A 23,198-nucleotide genomic window follows, 5' to 3' on the forward strand; every position below is an offset into this window, starting at 1 on the left:
TTCCAGTTCCTCTGCAGGCTGATTTAGCTGAAGAAGATTTTTGAAGCTCTCAGCACAAGATTAGGTGAATACTGGGCCAACCATCATAGGACTATGAACTCTCTTCACTGGACTCCTCACTGGTCTCCTCAGTGGACTCCTGGGGGACTGGAGCCCTCCATGAACTCATATCTGAATCCAAACCTCCACCAAGACGTGGGAGTGTACACACAGGAGCTGGCTGTGACCGTTCCTGAGCCTGTGCACGTAAGGAAGGGGATTTTTTCTGAGCTGCACAGTAAAGTTTCAGAAGCTGGCATCCCCGTCACTGCAACACATTTTGACCTGCAGCGGGAAATGCTCTGGATGGGAAACTACACGGTAAGAGCCAAAATGATGCTTCAGCAGAGTTTGTTTCTTCTACATTCACCTTAAACGTTGCACTCTGTAATAATATTTGTGCCCTTCTCTTAGGGTCATGTAAAATCCTTCCTTGGACCTACGATGGCACACTACTCTTCTTTCCAAGTGCACGCAACTGATGCCATCAGACACATACAGAGTTTGGACACAGGCGTGCTGTTCCTTTCTGAGTGCAACCTCAGATGTTACACTCGTGGAGGCCTCGTCATGTTTGATTATCGGTAAGTGTTACATTGACTGTTGATGATCTGAAGCTGTGAAATTATTCCTTATGTTATTGAATTAATGGCCATTTTTGGTGCTTTGCAGGATGGAAGAAGGAGCTGATATGCACAGTCTCCTCATGACTGATAACATGCTGCTCATGGGGGGATTACAAAACTATGTGGTTGAAATTGACATGAACACACTTCAAGAAACTCAAAAAGTAAGACACCAGGCTTATGTTTATCAAAATCCACAACTATCTATGCTTACACCACTGGCACATCATACAACTGACTTCACAGCGAGTGTCTGACTGTCTGCTGTCTTGATTGTCCTTTCAGTTCAGAGTGGAGGCACCTGGAGTGACAATAATGCGTCAGACCAATCGTTTCTTCGTCTTTGGGCACCCTTCTGGCAAAGTAAGTATCACCTGATTGGATCAGTTTGATGAGGTTTGGTTTATATCTCTCTAACACTGACCCTCTGCTGATAACAGGTGACCCTTCGAGACTTACGCACATTTAGGACACAAAAGTTTGACGCATTTCCTGGCGGCCTGTCAGACTTTGATGTTCACGGAAACCTTTTGGCTGTGAGTGGGTTCTCCAGCCGAGGGCTGAATGAACGTTTCCTGATGGTGTATGACCTCCGCATGATGCGAGCTGCAACCCCCCTTTGGGTGCATGTGGATCCTTTCTTCGTGCGCTTCCTTCCTACCTACACGTCACGGCTCGCAATCATCTCACAGACAGGTATGAAGCTGGCTTCAGGATTCTTTAGTCCAGTTTTCTGTAGCATAGTCTTACTATGTTTGGCCAATAAATGTGACACACAATTTCTTTGTGTGATTTGTGGCTTTGCTATAACTGCCTGCATTCTGTGTCTTTTTCCAGGTGAGTGTCAGTTATGTGAGCCCACTGGCCTCGCCAACATGGCGGATATTTTCCACGTCAACACAAACGGCCACTTTCTCACAAGTTTTGAGGTCTCATCCAGCAAACAAGCCTTAGCCTTTGGAGATTCGGGGGGATGTGTGCGTCTCTGGTCCGATACTCGGGACGTTATGTTTAACGTCTACTCCAGAGAGCCCTGCGTTGTGGATGCACAGCCTCAGCTGGCCTGGAATCATAACCTGCAGCCCTGCTCTCCCATCCCCACTGCCCAGGCTACACCCAGCTCAAGGTAACACAATCACTAACGAGACTGAAGAGTTTGCATTAGAGCGTTCATAAATATTGTTTTCAGATTCAATAAAAGTTTGTAAGATAATGTCGAGTCTTCCCCAGTTGATATAAATGGTTAGTCTCACGTAGTTCCCATTAAAGGTTTCCATCTAAAACATGTTTCTTTTCAACAGGTGGGCTCCTGGGATGGACCCAGAAATCCCACAAACTATTGAAACTGTTGGCTTCAACAGTTATGTGGAAAATCCTTCCGCCTGCCTCTGTAACCAGGTATGTAAAAAACTTATTGCTGTTTTAAACTGTAATTTTTACAATATTGTAATAAATTTACAAAAAAAGTTAAACCCATCTCCACGTGGTGTATTTTAAGTTTTTTTTCCTGTTTGTTGTTTGCAGGTCCCTGCAAATAAAGAAGGGTCACCTGGTTATTACAACCACATCCCTGAATCTCCAACAGAGAGTGATGAAGAGCCGCTCCTTCACACTGTTCCCGAAAAGTACAGAAAGGTTGGACTTGCTACGTTTCACCCTGGTTTTCATAGAGATACAGTTAATTTTAAGATGTAACAATTTCTAGAGTGTTGCTACAAGCTTTGATTTCCCAAACATGTGACGAAGATGTGTTTGTTGTGCTTCAGGTGACAATTAAATACTCTAAACGTGGACGGGAAGATTTTGACTTCAAACATTACAACAGGACGTTGTTTGCTGGCCTGGAGCCACAGATTCCCAACGCCTACTGTAACTGCATGATCCAGGTAAGAAGCTGAAGGTTCACAATGTGTACATTTAATTTTTAATATGAGACAATTTGTCAAATGTTCCATGGGTCTTTTATGTTTGCATCTTAGGTGTTATACTTCCTGGAGCCAGTTCGCTGCCTTGTTCAGAATCATTTGTGCCACAAGGAGTTTTGTTTGGCTTGTGAACTCGGCTTCCTCTTCCACATGTTGGATTTGTCACAAGGAGATCCATGTCAGGTAAGTTTCTTTCTTTCTTTGTTTTCAATCTGTTGGGGATTGCAAGGCTCTTACTTTGAAATCTCATTTTGTTGTGACTGCCCAAAGTAACCTCTAATGTCTTCTTCCTTAAGGCCAGCAACTTCCTCAGAGCACTTCGAAACATCCCTGAAGCCAAAGAGATGGGCCTGATCCTCTCAAACTGTGAGGAGACGACAGGAACAGTCGAGCTAGGTCGCTTAATCCAGAGATGGAATCACTTCATCCTCTACCAGCTCTTCCAGGAGACACAGGAGCAGGAGGATCCACGGGCCTACAGGACGACCAGGAGCAGGTAAAACACATCGTTGTTGACCTGCATTCTTACTGGACACTGTCCCAGTCTTATCATTATGTTTGTTTATAAATGCAGAGTTTTCCTTCTGGTTTCTGAAACTGTGATTTGTGTTTGTGTTGCAGTTCTCTGGGCTCCTCTGGCGACTCTGTCATTAGAGAGCTGTTTTGTTCTGAAGTTGAGAACCGCAGCCTGTGTCTCTGTGGCATAGAAACAGTCTACTCCTCCCTCATGTTGCTGTTCAACATGCATTACCCCAACTCTCAAGGTGAGTCTGAGAGCACTGAGAGCATGGATATCTGTGACTGTGAATTACTCTGTCTTTGAAACTTGAACTATTAATGATTACATAATGGTTTGAATTAATTTAGTTTTTGAATGAGCAGAGGGAAATATCTGCTTGATTTGATGTATACACTGATATTCATTGTACTTTGACACTTCAGGAGAAAGAATAAAGGAGCACGACTTTGCTGAGATCCTGAAGAAAAGCATCTGCCTGCAGCAGAGATCTCACACATGGTGTGGAAACTGTGACAAGTATCAGCCCACAGTGAGTTACAGCTTTCATTCACTCATAATGACAATTCATTTATGGTTGGTTGTTACCTGTTGTGCAGGGTAATCATTTCTTTGTGTTACACTGTAGGTGCAGACACGCAACATTCGATGTCTCCCAGATGTTTTGGTGATAAACTGTGAGGTGAACAGCAGCAAAGAGGCTGAATTCTGGAAGGTTCAGGCCGAGGTAAGCCACTGATTCACTGTGTTTAAATACAGTTAAAAGAAAGTAATGATTTATCTGTTCATTATTTACATGATTGCCCATGTTTCTGTTTTTATAGTACGCCTTCAACAAATCCATGCAGAAGACAGATCAGGATCAGCGTCACGTGTGGATCCCCGCCACTCTCAAGATGTCCCTCAGCAAAAGTCAGAGACTGGAGATCAGCAGCTGGCCTGAGGGCGAGGAGGTGAGGACTTTAGATTTTCAGCTGATCTTTGCACTTGAAGAAATAATTGAGTAACTTTTCATCACCAAGTTAAAATTTCACTTCAAGATTAAAACCATATTTCCAGGAGCAATATTTTTAAAACATTATTACACTAATCTGTAGATATTGAACTATAGGTTGGTTTTAGTGTTTTTGTTTCTGTAACACATGAATTTCTCAACTGTTGTGAAATAAAAAAGTTTATCTTACAATTATTTGCACTTTCTGTTACTAGTTAAGTGCTGCTGAACAGGCGGAGGGAGCTTCTCTGTATGACTTGGTGGTCACGGTGCCGCACATCCTGGACGCTGGCGCGGGTGGTAATCTGGTCGCACACATCAAAGTGGGTGAGACCTACCATCAAAGAAAAGAGGTGAGCGACGCTTAGATAAGAAAATTTGACATCTGCTGACTACAAAAAGTTTCATTTTTAACATTCAAAATGATTTTATTATTTCAGGGAGTCTCTCGCCAGCAGTGGTACCTCTTCAATGACTTCCTCATTGAGCCGATTGAGCAGGTAAGGATCCTAGATAAGATTCCTGCTTGTTTATTCATGCTAACTTTAATGTGTGCAGTCATTTAAAAATGTTCTCCTTTTGTTTTCAGACTGAGGCTGCACAGTTTGATGTGAGCTGGAAAGTGCCAGCCATCCTGTGTTACGCCAAGAGAAACTACCACACCAAATACGACCTCCGCAGTGAGTTTCAGCACAATCAGTCTGAAGTCAAATCCGACTTATATCGGACTCAGAAGCAGAGCAAGACAGACGCCACTTTCATCCCACTCACAGTCAGTGAGATGCCGCAGGCTGGTGACCTGGTGGGGCTGGACGCTGAGTTTGTAAAGCTCAGTGAGGTAAGTCTGGCTATGATACCATCATTTATTATAATATAGGATCGAAAACAATTTTAAATATTCCTAATACATATTTTCAGTAGTTCAGCTAATCTGACTCAAGTATTTAAAACAAATTTGACCCCTGAATGTGTGCGTTTGCAGGAGGAAGCAGTGCTGCATAGTGACGGCACCAAATCGACCATCACGCCCAGTCAGATGTCTGTGGCCAGGATCACCTGTGTGAGGGGTCAGGGGCCCAACGAGGGGGTCCCCTTCATCGATGACTACATCTCCACTCAGGAGCAGGTGAGAAGCTGCAGAGAGAAAAGACCACGATGACCTAAAAGAATGAATATATAATGTTTCAAGGATCCACCCGCTAACTTGTCAATTTGTTCTTCCAGGTGGTCGACTATTTGACAAAATACTCTGGAATCGAACCTGGAGACCTGGATGCCACAGTATCCTCTAAGCACGTGACCACGCTGAAGTCGACCTACCTGAAGCTACGCTTCCTCATCGATGCAGGAGTTCGCTTCGTCGGCCACGGCCTGCAGAATGACTTTCGTGTCATTAATTTAGTGGTACGTTATTTCATCAGTTTTAAATTTCAAATTAGTTCATATAGTTTAAAGATGTGATTTTTTTTATAGATGTGCTTTGATTTTAATGTTTTTTATTTTCTGTTTCTTAAGGTTCCCAAAGATCAAGTTATCGACACCGTGCACCTCTTCCGATTGCCCTACAAGAGGATGATTTCTCTGAAATTCCTTGCTTGGTATTTTCTTGGTAAGTTAGTAGAAACAAAAAAAACAAAATCAAATCCAAATAATCCAAATATGAGTCTTTAATCGAATTAAATCACATTATTACAGTGAGAGGGATTAGGATCCAAATATGTAAACTGGATAATCCGCTCATATTACCGAAGTCAGTATAGTTCATGATGTTTTAGTTGTCATCAAACTCATCTTGGAATTAAATCTGAACAACAAAGTATTTAGAGGCTTTTTTGAGTTCATGCACTAAAGCGTACGTGTCAATTCCTCATATCCACACTGTAATCTGAAGCTGAACACTTTCATTTTAATCATTCCTGACCTTTTTTTCATGTCCACAGGCCTCAACATCCAGGGAGAAACCCACGACAGCACGGAGGACTCATGCACAGCCCTGAAGCTTTACAGGAAGTACCTGGAGCTGTATCAGGAAGGAGGGAATCATTACGTGATGAAGGTGCTCTACGAAGTCTACGACAAAGGCTTCCAGCTGAACTGGAAAGTCCCGGATTCGGACATGAGATAGTCCGTCTGAGTGGACTGAATGCACTCTCCTTCCATCCACGGGTGCTGCTGTGCTTCCCTCTGTGATGGGACTGTGAGCAACACCATGACCTGAAGATGCTCGGGCTGCTTATTTTGTATCATATTTTATAGTTATTTGCTTTGAGTCAGTGACTCAGTTGTTTTTATCATATCTAAATATAAGCTTTTTATTTCAGAGAGGTTTACAGGGGGGAAAGTGATCATTCAAAATATGAATTTGAAGCATTTTGTTTTTGTTTTAAAGGAAAAAGTCAAACTTGTTGCATGTAAATGAAGTCATCCTGAGCACTGTAAAATGTTTGTTGTTTGATACCAGGAAGTGGAGAATGTGCACGAATCCATGAAAATCTTGATTAAAACAGATTCCAACCACAATGAATTTAGTTTGTTTTTTTTCACCAGATTCTGTGAAATCTGTTGCACTGTTCATTTTCCAGCTAACTTTTTGCAGCTTTCTCAGAATTCAGATCAACGTTCAATTTTTCAAAAGCTGTTATTTCTCTTCTATAAATGACACATTTAGCAAGTTTGAAAAAATTGTCCTCAATATTTCACCTCGACATCTTTAAAATGCTCTAACTGGTAAGGACTGTGCTTCAAGTGCAGCATTTACAGCCACCACCAAAAGTAGTAACTATACTTTAATAGACGTGCTTCATTTAATAAAGCTTTAAGTCACATTTGAACGATTTTTTGATATAATGGTGCCCTCTGCTGGATAATATGCACACTCTTACCGTTCACTCTTACAGTTGTTTTTAAAGGTTTATGTCATTATTTTCATTGTTTTTCGGCTTGTTTTGTTTTGGGAACCATAAAATGAAATTGTTTGAACTCCTTGTCTGGTCTTACCAACAACTCTACAAGTAAAACTAAACATACAGTTAGTAATGATCCAGGAGATATGTTAAAAAACTACACAACACAGTTATTTCAATGTTCCACGAAAGAATGTGTAAATCTACACAGAGTATAGTAATCCTGTTCAGCTGGATATGTAGAGGTCAGGGATGAATGTGTTGTGTAGTCTCAATAATATTAAAGCAATAGTGTGATCACAATACTGATAACTGGGAGGCTTAAAAACGAGCTATTACAGTCTCAGAAATATTGTAATATCGACAATAATACTAAAATAAATCAGTACGAATATTGTTGTCAATATGTGGCGAGTAAGACAGTCAAGGCCTTTGAACCAGTTCAAGGCTCCGAAATCAACAGATTCTGTGAGAGAGAGGAAGCATTTTTTCAGGGGTATAAAAGTCCAAAGAAAGTTGTAACCTTTTCCGTGCCAGAGTATTGTTTAAACTTAAAAGTCAGTCAGAAGTCACCAAACACTCAGGACTCTTCAGAAGATCGTGAAGTAGACTTATAACACTACGAATGGCTGGTGTGAAGCTGATATCCAGGTCCAGATTTAGTAAGTAGAAATTTCCTTGGGGGTGATGCACAGTGCGCTAATTCATGTGATTCATATACGAAGATGTAAATATTTAATTTCAACAATTCCCAGCCAAACGCAGCGCAAAGCAGCGGCTTACACATGAGCACATCCGCATCCACAGCAACAACCAACATAACCACAAGTAACAGTAAATAATAAATATTGAATGTTACTGAGCAGCACACAAGTCCGACAACACACACCTGTGTGCGTGTAGATCCATATATTCACAAGGGTTCTCCGTGTAACTGTCTAATAGTAGGTGTGGGGAGCCCTGCCCCCCAGGACATGAAGCAGGAATGGAGGAGATCAAGGCCCCAGACATCTACAAGCCCCCCAGAGCACGAGAGCAGTGTAGCAAAGTAACTGCGCGAATTGCTCGTTATTTTCTGCAGGCTGTGTGAGGCTGTGTCTTACTGGAGTCTGACACCGACAAGGTCACACTAACAGCTGCATTTTGATATTTGAATATCGTGGTTATGTTTTGACTGAGAGAAGAAAAAAAAACGAAGTAGACGAAAATCGCTCCAATTTCAATTATGGGTCGATCTGTGTGAGGATATTAAAAAAGAAAAGTTCATCTCAGTTTTGCTGTTCCATAAAAGATCAGTATTATTTCTGAAGAGCAGAAACGGAGAGACAGAGAGGGAGCACAACATTTTGATCCCAACCCTCATATTTACCTATTAACAATTAAAGAATGCCTAATTGGGACCTGACTGAAAAGATGATTAAAATGAGAAATGGACCCTTTCATTCAAAGCAGGACACAAATGTGTTCAGTTAGTCACAGCTAAACATAAAATACAATAACAAAAATATGAGCAAAGATTGATGCTTGACTTTAATGGCAACTTTGACAATTAATTCTCATGGATTTCTGTCAATTTGCAAATTATATGTACTATGTATAAAATTTGTCTGTTTAATAAAAACAATTTGTTTTATTGTGCATATCTATGAAATATAATGTGGATAAATGGGACAAAGGTTGAACTGAATCTTAACATTTATCAGATCACAGGTGAGGCTGTGTTAAAGCAGCAAGGAAAACATTTTTTGAGACACTAGAGGATGTTGAATTTCAGAGGTCCTAAATATGCATTATTTAAAGGTCTTAAAGGTCTTCTGAGTTTTTGCTTTTTGGTTGTGCAAACAAACTAAATACAGGTATGTCTGTGAAGGTTCTCAGTCATCCAGGTCATCGTAGTCAAAGGAGCTTGCAAAGAAAAGCGTCTGGACTTCTTTAAGTTACTTGAAGACTGTGATGGCTGCACTTACAGCCACACAGTGGTAATACCCACCATGTTAGTGTAGAGGCTTATAAGTAACATTGCATTCACATTTCTTTCTTTAAATATAGGAATTTATTTACAGGACAATAAATAACTGGTTTTGGTTTAGTTAATTAATATATCCACATAACGCTGCATTCTAAAATAAGTGCACACATTTTAGTTTACACTGTTATGTATGATTAATCTTTTGTTTTCTGAGTTACCTTAGTTGCAGCTGTTCCAGTCCCTTGATTAAGGAGCCAAGAGGTGGAAAAGGGGCGGAGCGAGCTTTAAAGGAAGGCTACAAATTGGTTCACGCCATAACTCAGGACCATGGGGGGGAATTGGAGTTCATTATGTTTGGTTTAGTTAGGTTTTGTGTGTTTTACCCCTTTTCCTGTTTTTGTGGGCTGATCAGCCACTATTTAAGTTTCCCCTTTGTCTCATTAAGTTAGGTCAGTTTGTTTGAGTTATCAGTTGTGTTGTTAACTTTGAGTAGAGTTTTGTTAGTTTGACCTCTTTTATGGGCCCAAGATTTTGATTCTTTTTGCATGAGTTAACCAATTATGTTTTTTGGGTTAAATAAAAAATCTTTTTTTGGACTTTAACCTGTGCCTAAGTTTCCTTCACTGCTCGGGCCATCACAAAGACGTTGTAGCCGGTGTATCAGAAAAACTCAGGAGAGTTTTCTCCAAGCATGACATCCTGGTGCATTTCAGACCCAGCAACACGCTCAGACAAAAACTGGTTCACCCGAAAGACAAAACGCCAAAACATATGAGTGTACAATGTGGTGTATGCTGTACAGTGCAACGAGGAATGCCGAGACCTCTTCATTGGAGAGACCAAACAGCCACTTCACAAGCGCATGGCACAACATAGAAGAGCCACCTCCACAGGACAAGACTCAGCAGTCCATCTGCATCTTAAGGATAAAGGACACTCTTTCGAGGATGCCAATGTTCACAGTTTGGACAGAGAGGACAGATGGTTTGAAAGAGGAGTGAAAGAAGCCATCTATGTCCACTGTGAGCGACCATCTTTGAACAGAGGCGGGGGTTTACGACACCAACTCTCTGCCATCTATAATCCAGTTTTGAGATCCCTTCCCAGATGCGTTAACGCCCACTCACATCCTTTTTTATTTATTTATTTATTTTTTGTCCCGTTTGGATCTATAGCCATCAGAATTGTTGTCTTAATTGGCCTTAAGAAAGATGCCAAGCAGATTTATTTTACCAAGTGGATCATCATGGCCTTGCCATATTGGTCCATTTGATTGACCTTTATTATAATTATGAATTTATTTTATTTTCAGTTGCTACAAAAGGGACAGACATGACTGGGGGACAGGACAGGGAGAAAGAATGAAAGAAAGAGAGGGAGAGAAAGAAAACCAAAGGGGAGAAGAGACGGGGGGAAGAAAGAAAAAAAAAAACAAACAAACAAAAAAAAAAACACCTGGGTCACCTGTATGGAGAAAAAAAACAGAAGAGAAAGCAAACAACAAAGAGCAACATAATAAAAAAAAAAGCACCATCACAATAAACTAGCTAGCAGTAGATATCAGTACTTACTAAATAATAAACGATAATGTGCAGCACGCAAGATAGAAAGCGCACAATGTGCTTTGAGGCAGCAGCCAAGAAAGCTGTAGTCCACGTCTGTGAATATCCAACACCCACTCACATCCTGGGCCATCTGATCTCAGGAATTCGCATGATAAGGTGGGGCCAGATTTCACAATGAACTCACCCGAAACTCTGGCTGATTGGGACCCACACCCAGTTTCACACCTTGGCTCAGGCATTTAGAGGATCATCAGGGGGTCCTTTTGTCCCTCTGTGGGGGGTTAGTCCCACTAGGTTTATATCTGGGACTCTCCACCATTTGACCTTAGAACTGAAGAAGCTTCTCGGATGAGAGGTGAAACGTCTTCAAGCAACTTAAAGAAGTCCAGACGCTTTTCTTTGCAAGCTCCTTTGACTAAATACAGGTATGTTACTTTTCCTGGAGGGCAGCCATTTTTAAAAACAAGATGGCAGCTGAAGTGTAAGTCAGACTGTGTCAGACCTTCATCCCGTAATGATTCTCTCCTTCCTGAAACAGTTCCAGGAACTTCCTGTAAAGCTTCAGGGCCGTGCATGAGTCCTCCGTGCTGTCATGGGTTTCTCCCTGGATGTTGAGGCCTGTGGACATGAAAAAGAATGATCAGAAATTATTCTCCTTTCTTTCTCTCTCAGTCTATCTTCCACAAGCTCTTCTGGAAGCTTTGCTGATTTCAAATAACCCTTATCTTCACCTTACACTCTCTTGTTCGTGAGCATGGAAGAGCCTTTGCCTGCCCTGGATCAATTGTTTGGTCTTTTTCACTTATTTTCCTAACTTAGTAGAGTTGAAATGCCTGCTCAACGAGAGAAAGGTAAGATGACATTTTTCTTGCAGACATGCTTGTGGCTCAAGAAAAAATGAGTATCTGTGTTGCATCATTTAGACATATAATGCTTATGAAACTACACATTGTGAATTCAAGAGGGAAATTTGTGTCACACGCTGAAGAGTATTTCATGGTTCTCATGGAGTGGTCACTTTTATCATGAAAGGCAAATGAAACTATGCGGAGAGCAGCATCTGATGAAGGCAGTAGATTCCATGTTGGTTGGTGGAGAAAGATCCTGAAAGACGTCCACTGTTAAAAATAAGCATAAGTGGAGAGACCTGAGTATGGTTTTCATCTAAAGCTAGTCCACCTTCCAGAGGTCGTCTAACTTCCAGGATTATTAATGGTAAACCAAATCAACAGTCAAGTATCTTTTGTCATTAAGTGTATTTTAAATGAAATTCAGCTTTCTGTTGGCTAAACAGCATATAGTACAATTCAGCACCTGGAAACACAACACTTACCAAAGAATCAGTACAGTGGTAGCTTAAGTCAAAGTGAGCCTGCTCAGCACATCTGTGAAACATCCAGCAAAAATCAGCAGCACAATCACATTCAGCCAAAGAAATATGTCTAGTATCTCGTGAACATGGTGGTTACCCTAACCCTAACCCCTAACCCCTAGGCAGAAGGGAGAGGAACCTGGCCCAGGGGTCTTGCCCTAAACATAACCACTCCCCTCTTCTCGCCTAACCCTAACCCTACTTAACCCCCTAAATTCATTGGCACCCAGAAAGAATTAAAAATCCACAAAGGATATGAATAAATAAATAAATGTCACTTAAAAAGCCTGCCTGCAAGGGAATAAAAGACCACACGGGACACAGAGAAAAGGGATAAAACTTTATTAAGAACAGAGAGATAAAACCCAGAGAGGGACACTTAAAGATTAAAATTCATTGAGCTCCAGCCTGAGGAAGGCGTTACAGACGCCGAAACGTCGCGAAGAAGAGCTCAACAAAAAGATTGATGGCCTACTAAACCCCCGTGATGGGCAATTTTTTGAACAATTATGTTGGTGGGGGTACCATCCCCCGTTCCACGAAGGACCGTGCACTTGTGGGTCTCCAGCATTGCTGGGGCCCCAGTCCTTTCTCAAACCCTAACCCCTAACCCCTAGGCAGAAGGGAGAGGAACCTGGCCCAGGGGTCTTGCCCTAAACATAACCACTCCCCTCTTCTCGCCTAACCCTAACCCTACTTAACCCCCTAAATTCATTGGCACCCAGAAAGAATTAAAAATCCACAAAGGATATGAATAAATAAATAAATGTCACTTAAAAAGCCTGCCTGCAAGGGAATAAAAGACCACACGGGACACAGAGAAAAGGGATAAAACTTTATTAAGAACAGAGAGATAAAACCCAGAGAGGGACACTTAAAGATTAAAATTCATTGAGCTCCAGCCTGAGGAAGGCGTTACAGACGCCGAAACGTCGCGAAGAAGAGCTCAACAAAAAGATTGATGGCCTACTAAACCCCCGTGATGGGCAATTTTTTGAACAATTATGTTGGTGGGGGTACCATCCCCCGTTCCACGAAGGACCGTGCACTTGTGGGTCTCCAGCATTGCTGGGGCCCCAGTCCTTTCTCAAATCCTAACTCGCCTGTGCCTCGTGGGATGGGCGGTGCCCTTTACCTTCTTTTCCTAGCCACCAGGTGAGACCACGTAACGGAAGTCGGACCCTGGTCTCTCAGGGGTCGGTCTCTTGGTTGGGGAGTCCCCCAATGCACACACTGGTGAGACCTACGATTGGAAATTGGTCCTGGAAGGGGACCCGTGATGCCTATTGGCGAGACCTAGACTTGGAAATTGGTCTCTGGAAGGGATCCGTGATGCCAGTGTGTGAGGAGGCGGTTCTTCCTGCTTGGGGCTGTACCCCTCAGCGAAGGGGCCCCACGATGCCTGTTGGCCACACAGTAAACCCCAATTGGGTACAATTTAAATTTCATAACTTAATTTTTGGTGGGTAGGCAGAAGGGAGAGGAACCTGGCCCAGGGGTCTTGCCCTAAACATAACCACTCCCCTCTTCTCGCCTAACCCTAACCCTACTTAACCCCCTAAATTCATTGGCACCCAGAAAGAATTAAAAATCCACAAAGGATATGAATAAATAAATAAATGTCACTTAAAAAGCCTGCCTGCAAGGGAATAAAAGACCACACGGGACACAGAGAAAAGGGATAAAAACTTTATTAAGAACAGAGAGATAAAACCCAGAGAGGGACACTTAAAGATTAAAATTCATTGAGCTCCAGCCTGAGGAAGGCGTTACAGACGCCGAAACGTCGCGAAGAAGAGCTCAACAAAAAGATTGATGGCCTACTAAACCCCCGTGATGGGCAATTTTTTGAACAATTATGTTGGTGGGGGTACCATCCCCCGTTCCACGAAGGACCGTGCACTTGTGGGTCTCCAGCATTGCTGGGGCCCCAGTCCTTTCTCAAATCCTAACCCTAACCCCTAACCCTAACCCTTTTTGGTCTTTTTGGTGGCTGCCACTAATCTTTAGGATAACCTCCCCGATTAACATAACAGGTGTCTGATCATTTTAAGACTCTGTTAGAAATCAGTTTACTCTGACTGGCTTTCAGCTTTAGCTGTTTCAGCTGTTTTATTGAGTGTTATGTTTTTATTGTGTATTTCTGTGCATGTTTGTTGATATAGTGATCATAAATGTACATTTTTTTATAGCCTGTACAGCAGGTATTTTAAATGAGCTTAAAAAATAACCCTAGTCTTGACTTCTCACTGAGTAACAAAGGCTTCCCCTTAGAGTTGTTTTTCCTGAGCAGTAAAACCTGGGCTGTAAAGAAAACATGGCAGGGAAAAAGAAAAGTGTCTGACTGCTGTCAAGTGCTTTGCAAAAAGTTTTATTATGACAAGTTTTATTCAGTTTAATCAGCAGCTGGATTGAAAACGTTATATTTGCTTGTAGGAGCTGCACTGAGATCAGAATAAACGCTGAATTTGTCTGTGTTGATGTGGTTTGGTCTTAGATTTTTCTTTCTAAGTTTTAAGAGGCGCTGATCTTGACTATTAAAATAATGCAAGAAGCTCTTTTTAGATACTGTTTTATTATATAATTTAATTTATGGTTGATTTTCACATTTGCTTCATTTAAAATGTAAGTGATTCTCTTGCTTCAGACGTTATATCGGTAACAATAATAGATCGTATTAAAGATGGATGTGTTTTAGGTTTTTAATAGTGAAGCTGACACAGAAGTGTCTTAAAGCTGCATTCTTTCTTATGCTACCAAGGGGCAATACCTGGCTGAAAGATTTGTTGTCCTGTCTGAAGTTGTTTGTTTGATGTTGTTTGAAGTTTCCAGATCCAGATGCTCCTTCAGTCCCCACAGTCAAAGCAACTGAGGCACCTCTGAGAGTTAAAAACGGTCTTTCAATGTGCAGCTGTTCTCAGAGGTGTTACAATAAGGACTTCACCCATGTTCTAACTAAAATGTACAGCTCTACCCTCATCATACGACAGGGAGAAGACACCAAAAACCAATATCACTCACTCATGAAAGGGAACAGCCATGGAATTTATCCATCAGGGTCAACTTTATTTAGCATCAGTAGGAATTTGAATAATGGAGGAACCTTCATTTGATTTTAATGTTATTGAAACACAAAAACTCCCAGGGCTTATGTGGCTGGTAAATTAGCCAACTAAATTAGCTAACTATAAAATTATAGCTTGCAAAAATGATTGCTAGCTAAACCATATCCTTTTATTCTCTTAACTTGTGTTTTATGCAGTCACCAACACATTGAAAAAACACAAAAGTCTCCTTTCTGCAACGTTACAAGCTGTCAGGAGAGATATGTTGAATTTTAACATCCTCCTGGATGTCCAGCAGTTGGTTGTCCTGTCAACCGCAGCATAAACAATGTGGCCGAGAGAGGAAGCAGGAAAGAAAAAAAAAAAAAAAAAAAAAAGGAAAGAAAAAACCCCACGTTGCATGTGACAACTTAGTTCAAGCTATGCTGCTTCTTCACAATACGGTTATCTTCAGAGAAGGGGAGATAGGAGAATTCACCTGTGTGAATTCTCATGTGTCTTTTGAATGTTGATGAGGAAGCAAATCTTTTCTCACAGGTGCTACAAGAATATGGCTTCTCACCTGTGTGAATTCTCATGTGTCTTTTGAATGTTGATGAGGAAGCAAATCTTTTCTCACAGGTGCTACAAGAATATGGCTTCTCACCTGTGTGAATTCTCATGTGTGTTTTGAATGTTGATAAGTCAGCAAAACTTTTCCCACAGGTGCTACAAGAATACGGTTTCTCACCTGTGTGAATTCTCTTGTGTTTTTTCAATGTTGATAAGTCAGCAAATCTTTTCCCACAGGTGCTACAGGAATACGGCTTCTCACCTGTGTGAATTCTCGTGTGTGTTTTGACCTTTGATAAGGTAGCAAATCTTTTCCCACAGGTACTACAAGGGTACGGCTTCTCACCTGTGTGACTTTTCGTGTGTTTTTTGACTTCTAATGAAGTAGCAAATGTTTTCCCACAGGTGCCACAAGAATACGGCTTCTCACCTTTGTGAATTCTCTTGTGTTTTTTGAATGTTGATAAGTCAGCAAATCTTTTCCCACAGGTGCTATAGGAATACGGCTTTTCACCTGTGTGAACTCTTAGATGTGTAATCATATTGTATTCATCCTGTAAAGTTTTTCCACACACTTCACATTGTACAGACTTGTTCTTTGTGTCCGTTCTACTTTTACTCGATGACACAGGAAGGTTGTCTACTCTTTGACTGTGACGTCTCTCATTCAGCTCTGTATTTCTAGTAGTTCCTGAGACCACATGCTGACTTTTTTCATTATCTCGGGTCTCTGCTTCAGGAGAGCTGTGAGAAAGGAGCTGCTCACTGTTTGGTTCTGGTTTACTGTAGGCACTTTCCTCATAAGCGGGTGTCACCATGAAGGTATCAGCCTCCTGCTTCAGCCCAAGCTGCTCTCCCTTCTGACTGCTGCCAAGTTCCTCCTTTTCCTCTTTAATCTGTGGATTCTCTGGTTTCTCCTGGTTCAGACTGGAGTTCCTCTCCTGGTTACAGACCTGCTGGTCTGTAAGAACCTCCTCTTCCTCAAAAGCATGCTGCTGTAGGGCATCTGAATGCACAAAGGGGAAAAGATGATAGTAAAACAAACATTTGAGAAAATATTTACTGGTCTGAACCATTAGCAGGTCTCTACATAGTGAGCCTGTTGCTCACATATACCACTAAAATTAAAGTCTACAAACGTGACAAATTATTTGGGCACTGATGCAAATGTTTAGTTCTGACACTCTTATTAGCAAATTTCAAAGTTCAGCTTCTTATGTCTTTGATATATAAAATAAATAGATGTTGTTTTTTGTTAAATGAATGTGGATGTCTGAATTGGCCGCAGTTACAAGAAGGCATGCTGGGGAAGAGCTCTCTTACACAGTAGTAAACGTTTTGGCTGTGCTTGAAATGCCATGAAAACACTCTTCTTGTCTAACAAATTTAACTTTAGAAACTCTGAATTCCATATTTTCCAAAACAGAATAGAAATATTTATTCATATTACCCAGACCTGTAAACTGTTCAAATTTACCATTTCCATGCTGCAGAGGAAACATAATTCTTTAACTTAAACTGATAACAGAACAAAATGAAACTTGTGTTGTTGACTTTGTGTCTCTGTGTAGATTTTGTCTGACCAGTGAGTGGAAATTTGAAACCCAGATGTTTCACGTCTTTCATTCTGGTGAATTTTTACGTACTAATTTTCACCGTTTTGCACAGGTTAATGGTGGAAATGTGTTTAAATAAAGAACAGAAAATCAGGCTGAAGAGATTCATTCATGTTGCTTATTACTTTTTGACCTTCAATTCTCTGACAGTTTATCAGTCTGTCGGAGGGTCAACACAGAAACACAGACAACTATTCACACTCATATTCACACCTATGAGCAATTTAAAATCACCAACTAACCTAACCCGGCTGTTCGTATGTCTCTGGATAGTGAACAAGGGGAGAACATGCAAACTCCACACAGAAAGGCTTGGCTACTTGGTAGAGTCAAACTCAGGACCTTGTTGCTGTGAGGCAACAGTGCTAACCACTGGTCCACTGAGCTGTCTGTGAGTTATATTCACTTTTATTAAATCAACATAGTTTTACATACCTATTCTGTGTAACTTTATCACAGGTTTCCAGATGGTCTCCAGCAGTCTGAGCTGCTTTTTATCAGTCCAGACAATAATGCCTTCAGCCTCCTGCTTCAGCCCAAGCTGCTCTCCCTTCTGACTGCTGCCAAGTTTGTCCTTTTCCTCTTTAATCTGCGGAGTCTCTGGGTCCTCTTGGTCCAGACTGGAGTTCCTCTCCTGGTTACAGACCTGCTGCTCATCCAGATCCTCCTCTTCCTTACAGTCATGTTGTTTTGGGAGGTCTTGAGGAATAAAGAAACACAAGAACAATAATCACTATTGTGTGATACAAAAACTATATATTTTTTATATTTAGTGATTGTTACGGCCCTAGCAGGGCCTCCTCCTGAAGGTGAGCTCTGGGCCAGAGTGCCATGTGAGTGGTTACAGCTAGTGAGCTGAGAGTTTGTGGTGTTTGCCGCTAGTGAGCTGTGTTATTGTGGTTTGCAGCTAGTGAGCTGCGTGTCTGTGTTTGCAGCTAGTGAGCTGCTCTTTCTTTTTGGCTTATGTTTTACTTTATTGACCAACGCCTGAGTTTTGTTTGTTTTCTTAAATGGTGATAGCGGCTCTTTTAGTTGAGCTACTTTAATAAAACTGTTTAATTTAACCCGTTTGCCTCCTTAACTCTTTTTCCTCACCCGGACACTTTTTGTTACTTCCCCCTCACCACCTAGACCCCTCAGGGGAACATAACAGTGATATAAAAACTAATATTTTTAAAAGCATGAATCAAAAACCAAGAAATGGTGATCAGCCTATCATATGACCCATTACGAGCCCCACGCACACGCACGCTCAGGGAAATAGTTGTGCACACTCACAGCAAGGATCCTCACTGTGAGCAAAGACACAAAGTTCAAACTAAAATGCAATGTGACCACCATGAAAACATCAGTGTGTGTAAGGAAGAGGACTCCCTTACTGTATTTATTTATATTGTATTGTCTGTATAGCACTTTAGAGCACACCTTTCACTTTATTAAAAGCACCTTATCAAGCAATTTATGAGCATTGCACTTTAAGCATGGATTTGCACACAAGAAGTTTAAATATTTGTTGACTATTTATTGGGAATTTTAGGGTCAGTTGGTGGCCTTGTTTCAGATCCTGCACAGCTGTTCCTCGTCAAGGAATGTGGTGGTTGTCTGTCAGGAGAGAAGAATGGTGATTGAGATTGTGATTAAGGTTTACCAATAAGGAAAACTAAGGCAAATGTGTGTGTGAAATCTAGTGATGGGACGTTCTGTATCGAGGCTTCGGAGCGTGTGTCGAGTAATGGAGGGGGCGTTTCCGCGAAGCGCGTATCGAGGCTTGCTTCATTTATGGGAGGAGCTGAAAATGATGACGTCCGAAGCCTCGCTGCCCGGCTGTACCACGTGACTGGTTCATGAAGTGGTTCGAACTTTGCCGCGAGATATGACAGCGATATAAACCCCTCAGACTTCATTCAAAAATGTGGGTGTTTGATGGAGAGTTGCGGTTAGTGAGAGTTTGGAGACCGTATGGAGGTTTATGAGAGTGAGGAAAGTCAGGAGAGAATGGAGCCAGCTAAGAAGAGGAGGATGTCCTCCCCTGTGTGGGAACATTTTGATCTTATTCCTCCCAACAAGGTATGTAAATTTCTACAGAAGATGTATTTTCATGATACTGATGGTGCAATACAATTTATGTTGAGCTGTCTTGACTTTTGTACAAGGTGAAGTGTTTGCTATGTGCCAGGGAGCTGGGATATAACAACAACACCTCATCCATGCTTAGGCACTACAGAGCTTTGCATGAGAATAAGGGGGACACCGATCGTGGAGCAAGACCAGGTGAGCCATCAAATGCAATGATAATATAGGATGCAGTAACGTTACTAAATGATATAACAATATTATACAACTGTTATAAGTTACGTGTGTGATATTTATATTTGTGCTTTATCTTTATTGTCTTTCCTCAGGAGAACAATCTCAAATAGATGAAGACCTGGTCAGCATGGTGATTGAGGACTCCCAGCCATTTAGCATTGTGGAGGACAAAGGATTCAAAAGATTTGTTAAATCATTAAATCCTAGCTATGTTCTCCCCACTAAAAAGGTCATAAAAGCAGTGAAAATTTAGTTTTTACAGAATAAAATGTGAACAGGCAGGACTGAGGCTCAAAGCCTCAGTGTGTAGCTGTCCATACCTCAACGTTACAAAAGCACAACTACTGTCCACACCCCAACCACACCTCACCTCACAGTAAATGATCATTTCCATTTCAAGCATTTCCAAATAATCATTTTCCATACTGCCACTATAAATATACACAGTATACTGCCATCACTACAATATACATGTTTTACACACTCCTTTTGTTGTTGACATTTACAGGCTGTGTGCAAAATGCCACACTCTTCAAATTCATGCCAGCTATTATTTTTACGTCCAGTAGGTGTCCTGCTAGAGCAAATGAAGCTTCATGAAGCTTCGCGTTGGGGTGAACCAATTGGATGAAAAGCTTCAGTGCTTCATGGGGCTTCATCTGCCCATCACTAGTGAAATCTAGGGATAAAAGTGGTGCAAATAAGTGTTTGTAAGTTAATGATTACTCACCTTTCTTGCCTGTGTCCTCTTCAAGGTGTTTGGGCAAATGTTTCCCCGGGGGTCCAGACACCATTTAAAGGTTCCGGGAGAGACCATTGGTAAAGAGAGTGTGGTGAATCTTTTTGTGCTTGGGTTTCTGGGTTTTTATAATATTGGGTTTGGGGTAACATTAAAGTGTGAAATATTTATTAATATGTAAATGTGAAAATGTATTTATGTATTTATTTATTCTTATTGATATATTGTGTACTGTGGTGGAAGGTTGGGATTTAAGAATTGACCTGAGAGTGGAATAATGGTTAAGTCTGTGACAGCTGAACATATTTAAGGCTGCCAGTTGTCATTAGAGGGTGGATTTTTTTTTGTGCTGTGCAGAAGCTCGACAAGTTAATTGTTGTAAGGAGAGCCATATAGCAAATAAATATTTTGTTCCACTACGCTTGCCTTGGTCTGTCTCACTGTGTTTCCAGCCGCTAAGGGCTGCCCTGTTACAGTGTGTAAAATCCTTTTTTAAATGAAACTTCACTTCAACTTCAGAGAAGGCTGTTAACAACTTGTTAAATGTGTATTCCGCTGACATCTAACTATATTTTACTGCACAATCTCAGTGTTTACAGATGATCTAAAACACTAATGCCTGATGTACTCAACATTGGAATCTGTTAGAGAAAAAATTGAAATAAATAAATGAATTAAAATGTATTAAAACCTAACCTATCAGTGACCATCGACCTGCACCAGTTCAACATAGTCCATCACTGAACATTGAACTACAGCACTGATAAATTCAATTTATTTATTTATATAGCGCCAAATCACAACAACAGTCGCCTCAAGGCACTTTATATTGTACAGTGGATTCTACAATAACAAATACAGAGAAAAACCCAACAATCATATGACCCCCTTTGAGTGAGCACTTTGGCGACAGTAGGAAGGAAAAACTCCCTTTTAACAGGAAGAAACCGCCGGCAGAACCAGGCTCAGGGAGGGGCCGGGCCATCTGCTGCGACCGATTGGGATGAGCAAAGGATACCCAGTTTAACATATTCTAGTAAAGCTAATCATACTGAAGAATCTCAGCTTCAACAGCACATTGTTAAAAACATGTCCATACCTATGATGTGTGAGTTTCTGTCAGGTTTCCGGTTGATATCCTGTCTGCGTAGACGGTTGATCTCCTCCTCATACTGGATGATGGTTTTTTGAACCTCTGAGAAGATTTCTTCATAAACAGCAGTTAGTCTCTCCTTGATGAACTCTCTCAGATACTGTACTGAACTCATTGCTGCTTCAACTGAGACTGGGCGGATCAATACAAGCATCAATAGAAGTGACACAGATGTTAATATTGGTATCAGATCCACACTAACTTGACGGGATCAATACTTTAGCTTCTGTCTCTTCTCTAGGTTCAGTCCGCTTCTTCAGCAGCAGCTATGTCTGCAAACACACTGCTCCACTACCACAGTAGTGCTGTCCTCCTCCCTTCTTCTTTGGGGGTTGATGGCGTTTGACATATCAGCTTACAGATGCATTTATCCCACCTTCTGGACTGGAGTGTGAACAGGAGAATAGCAGGGAAGACAATTATATTCTTTCATCAGTCTTATAATTCAATACTACAATTTTCCATTTACGCCTAGATTTCTGGGTTTAATGTTTTCCATAACACGTTGTATGCCTGTATTAAATTAGGTAACAGTTTGAGTAAAAAAGTAATGAGGACCTCAGGTTATGGCTGAGCAAGTACAGCGTCAGCAGATTAGAAATACGTTTTGATGACGGGGCTACATAGGGCCTTGGAAAATTCACAAAAAAAATCTTCAAGTCAATTCTCAAATTAACAGGTCACCAGTGAAAAGAAGCTAAAACAGGGCTCATGTGTTCTCAATTTTTGGTTTTAAGTAAGAAGTAAATGGTAAATGGCCTGCATTTGTACAGCGCTTTACTTAGTCCCTATGGACCCCTTTGCACTTTACACTACATTCAGTCATTCACCCACACACACACACACACACACACTGGTGATGGCAAGCTACACTGTAGCCACAGCTGCCCCTGGGGCGCACCGACAGAGGCGAGGCTGCCGGACACTGGCGCCACCGGAGAAGTAAGAAGTCTGACTGTTGCATTTAGGATCAGCTGTAGTTTCTGTAAACTTTGTTCACCATTTAATTTCTTTAATTGGGTCATTCGCTGCACTGAGTTTAGGAATGTCAATGGGAAAGAGATGTGCAGCTGATGAAACCTTCACTGATGAAATTATGTTCACTATTTGTTCAAAATGTATTTCGAGAGATGATTAATCAAATTTACGAAGATTTTGGAGGAAGTAGTTAGTGTTGCTGTGGATTTGTTTTGCATCAGTAAAGTAGCTAGCTTGTTTTGTACACTCCATTTTTGTATATGCAACAATGTCGAGAATAACTGAGGATGTTAGAAAGATTTGGGACACAAAATGTGGATTTTTACTGTTTATGCATATATTAAGGGCAGAGCAGGCTGTACCCGCTGTGGAGACTCAGGTCTTTTGGAGTGAAGGGCCCACTCCTGAAGACCTTCTATGACTCTGTGGTGGCCTCAGCCATCTTTTACGGTGTGGTCTGCTGGGGCGACAACATCTCTGTCGGGGACAGGAAGAGACTGAACAGGCTGATCCGGAGGGCCAGCTCTGTTCTAGGATGCCCTCTGGACCCAGAGGCATGAGTGACAGGAGAATGGTGGCTAAGCTGTCATCCCTGCTGGACAGCATCTCCCACCCCATGTAGGAGACTCTGGCAGCACTGAGCAGCTCCTTCAGTGGCAGGCTGCAGCACCCATGATGTGGGATGGAGAGATTTTGCAGGTCTTTCGTCCACTCTGCTGTCAGACTCCACAACAAAGACTTCCACTGATCAAACACACACAAACCCACACATGTGCAATAGCAATAACACTAAGTGCATTACTCTTTTTCTGGCATCGCTGTATTATACTGAATTGTATATAGCATTTGGATTCTATTTTATTTGATTGTATGTA

At 41.4% G+C, this 23,198-nt stretch overlaps 3 protein-coding genes across 6 annotated transcripts; 2 read left to right on the forward strand and 1 right to left on the reverse strand.

Moving 5' to 3' along the window:
* Nucleotides 1–93: 93 nt before the first annotated feature.
* On the forward strand, nucleotides 94–6,572 carry LOC309698026 (PAN2-PAN3 deadenylation complex catalytic subunit PAN2-like; the record flags this gene model as incomplete). Its single annotated transcript, XM_082520299.1, has 22 exons — nucleotides 94–360; nucleotides 454–623; nucleotides 712–829; nucleotides 951–1,028; nucleotides 1,106–1,361; nucleotides 1,503–1,791; nucleotides 1,967–2,063; nucleotides 2,190–2,300; nucleotides 2,432–2,551; nucleotides 2,645–2,773; nucleotides 2,887–3,086; nucleotides 3,212–3,354; nucleotides 3,533–3,639; nucleotides 3,736–3,834; nucleotides 3,932–4,060; nucleotides 4,317–4,454; nucleotides 4,542–4,601; nucleotides 4,691–4,939; nucleotides 5,084–5,227; nucleotides 5,326–5,505; nucleotides 5,617–5,710; nucleotides 6,042–6,572. 22 exons carry the CDS (start codon nucleotides 94–96, stop codon nucleotides 6,224–6,226), a joined length of 3,363 nt encoding a protein of 1,120 aa, XP_082376425.1. The 3' UTR covers nucleotides 6,227–6,572.
* LOC309696462 (uncharacterized protein) lies at nucleotides 2,998–21,721 on the reverse strand. 4 transcript variants are annotated; one of them, XR_014273501.1, is made up of 8 exons: nucleotides 21,292–21,721; nucleotides 17,579–17,842; nucleotides 14,932–16,533; nucleotides 14,681–14,789; nucleotides 11,872–11,923; nucleotides 11,275–11,656; nucleotides 10,723–11,156; nucleotides 2,998–3,065 (listed from the first exon to the last, which is right to left on the reverse strand). XR_014273501.1 is itself a non-coding variant. In XM_082517707.1 (3 exons), the coding sequence occupies exons 1-3, from the start codon at nucleotides 21,497–21,499 to the stop codon at nucleotides 15,386–15,388; spliced, it is 1,620 nt and encodes a 539-aa protein (XP_082373833.1). In that variant the 5' UTR covers nucleotides 21,500–21,721; the 3' UTR covers nucleotides 14,865–15,385. The 4 variants fall into 4 exon arrangements, 1 of the variants encoding a protein (XP_082373833.1); XR_014273502.1 differs by having other exon boundaries at nucleotides 11,270–11,656; XR_014273503.1 differs by having other exon boundaries at nucleotides 10,723–11,656.
* Nucleotides 18,890–20,043, forward strand: LOC309697738 (uncharacterized protein). The gene is made up of 3 exons (XM_082519852.1): nucleotides 18,890–19,210; nucleotides 19,297–19,414; nucleotides 19,546–20,043. Exons 1-3 carry the CDS (start codon nucleotides 19,103–19,105, stop codon nucleotides 19,704–19,706), a joined length of 387 nt encoding a protein of 128 aa, XP_082375978.1. The 5' UTR covers nucleotides 18,890–19,102; the 3' UTR covers nucleotides 19,707–20,043.
* Nucleotides 21,722–23,198: the final 1,477 nt, after the last annotated feature.

This window comes from Aulonocara stuartgranti (genome assembly GCF_965226115.1).
Source record: "Aulonocara stuartgranti genome assembly, chromosome: 20".
NCBI lineage: Eukaryota > Metazoa > Chordata > Actinopteri > Cichliformes > Cichlidae > Aulonocara > Aulonocara stuartgranti.

Excerpts from the sequence above, each read along its gene's own strand:
- LOC309697738 (XM_082519852.1), top strand. The coding sequence starts at position 19,103 with ATGGAGGTTTATGAGAGTGAGGAAAGTCAGGAGAGAATGGAGCCAGCT. Across the intron at positions 19,211-19,296 it reads ATCTTATTCCTCCCAACAAG|GTGAAGTGTTTGCTATGTGC; the intron begins GTATGTAAATTT and ends CTTTTGTACAAG. Across the intron at positions 19,415-19,545 it reads CGATCGTGGAGCAAGACCAG|GAGAACAATCTCAAATAGAT; the intron begins GTGAGCCATCAA and ends GTCTTTCCTCAG.
- LOC309696462 (XM_082517707.1), bottom strand. The coding sequence starts at position 21,499 with ATGCTTGTATTGATCCGCCCAGTCTCAGTTGAAGCAGCAATGAGTTCA. Across the intron at positions 17,843-21,291 it reads CAGAAACTCACACATCATAG|ACCTCCCAAAACAACATGAC; the intron begins GTATGGACATGT and ends TTATTCCTCAAG. Across the intron at positions 16,534-17,578 it reads GATAAAGTTACACAGAATAG|ATGCCCTACAGCAGCATGCT; the intron begins GTATGTAAAACT and ends TTGTGCATTCAG.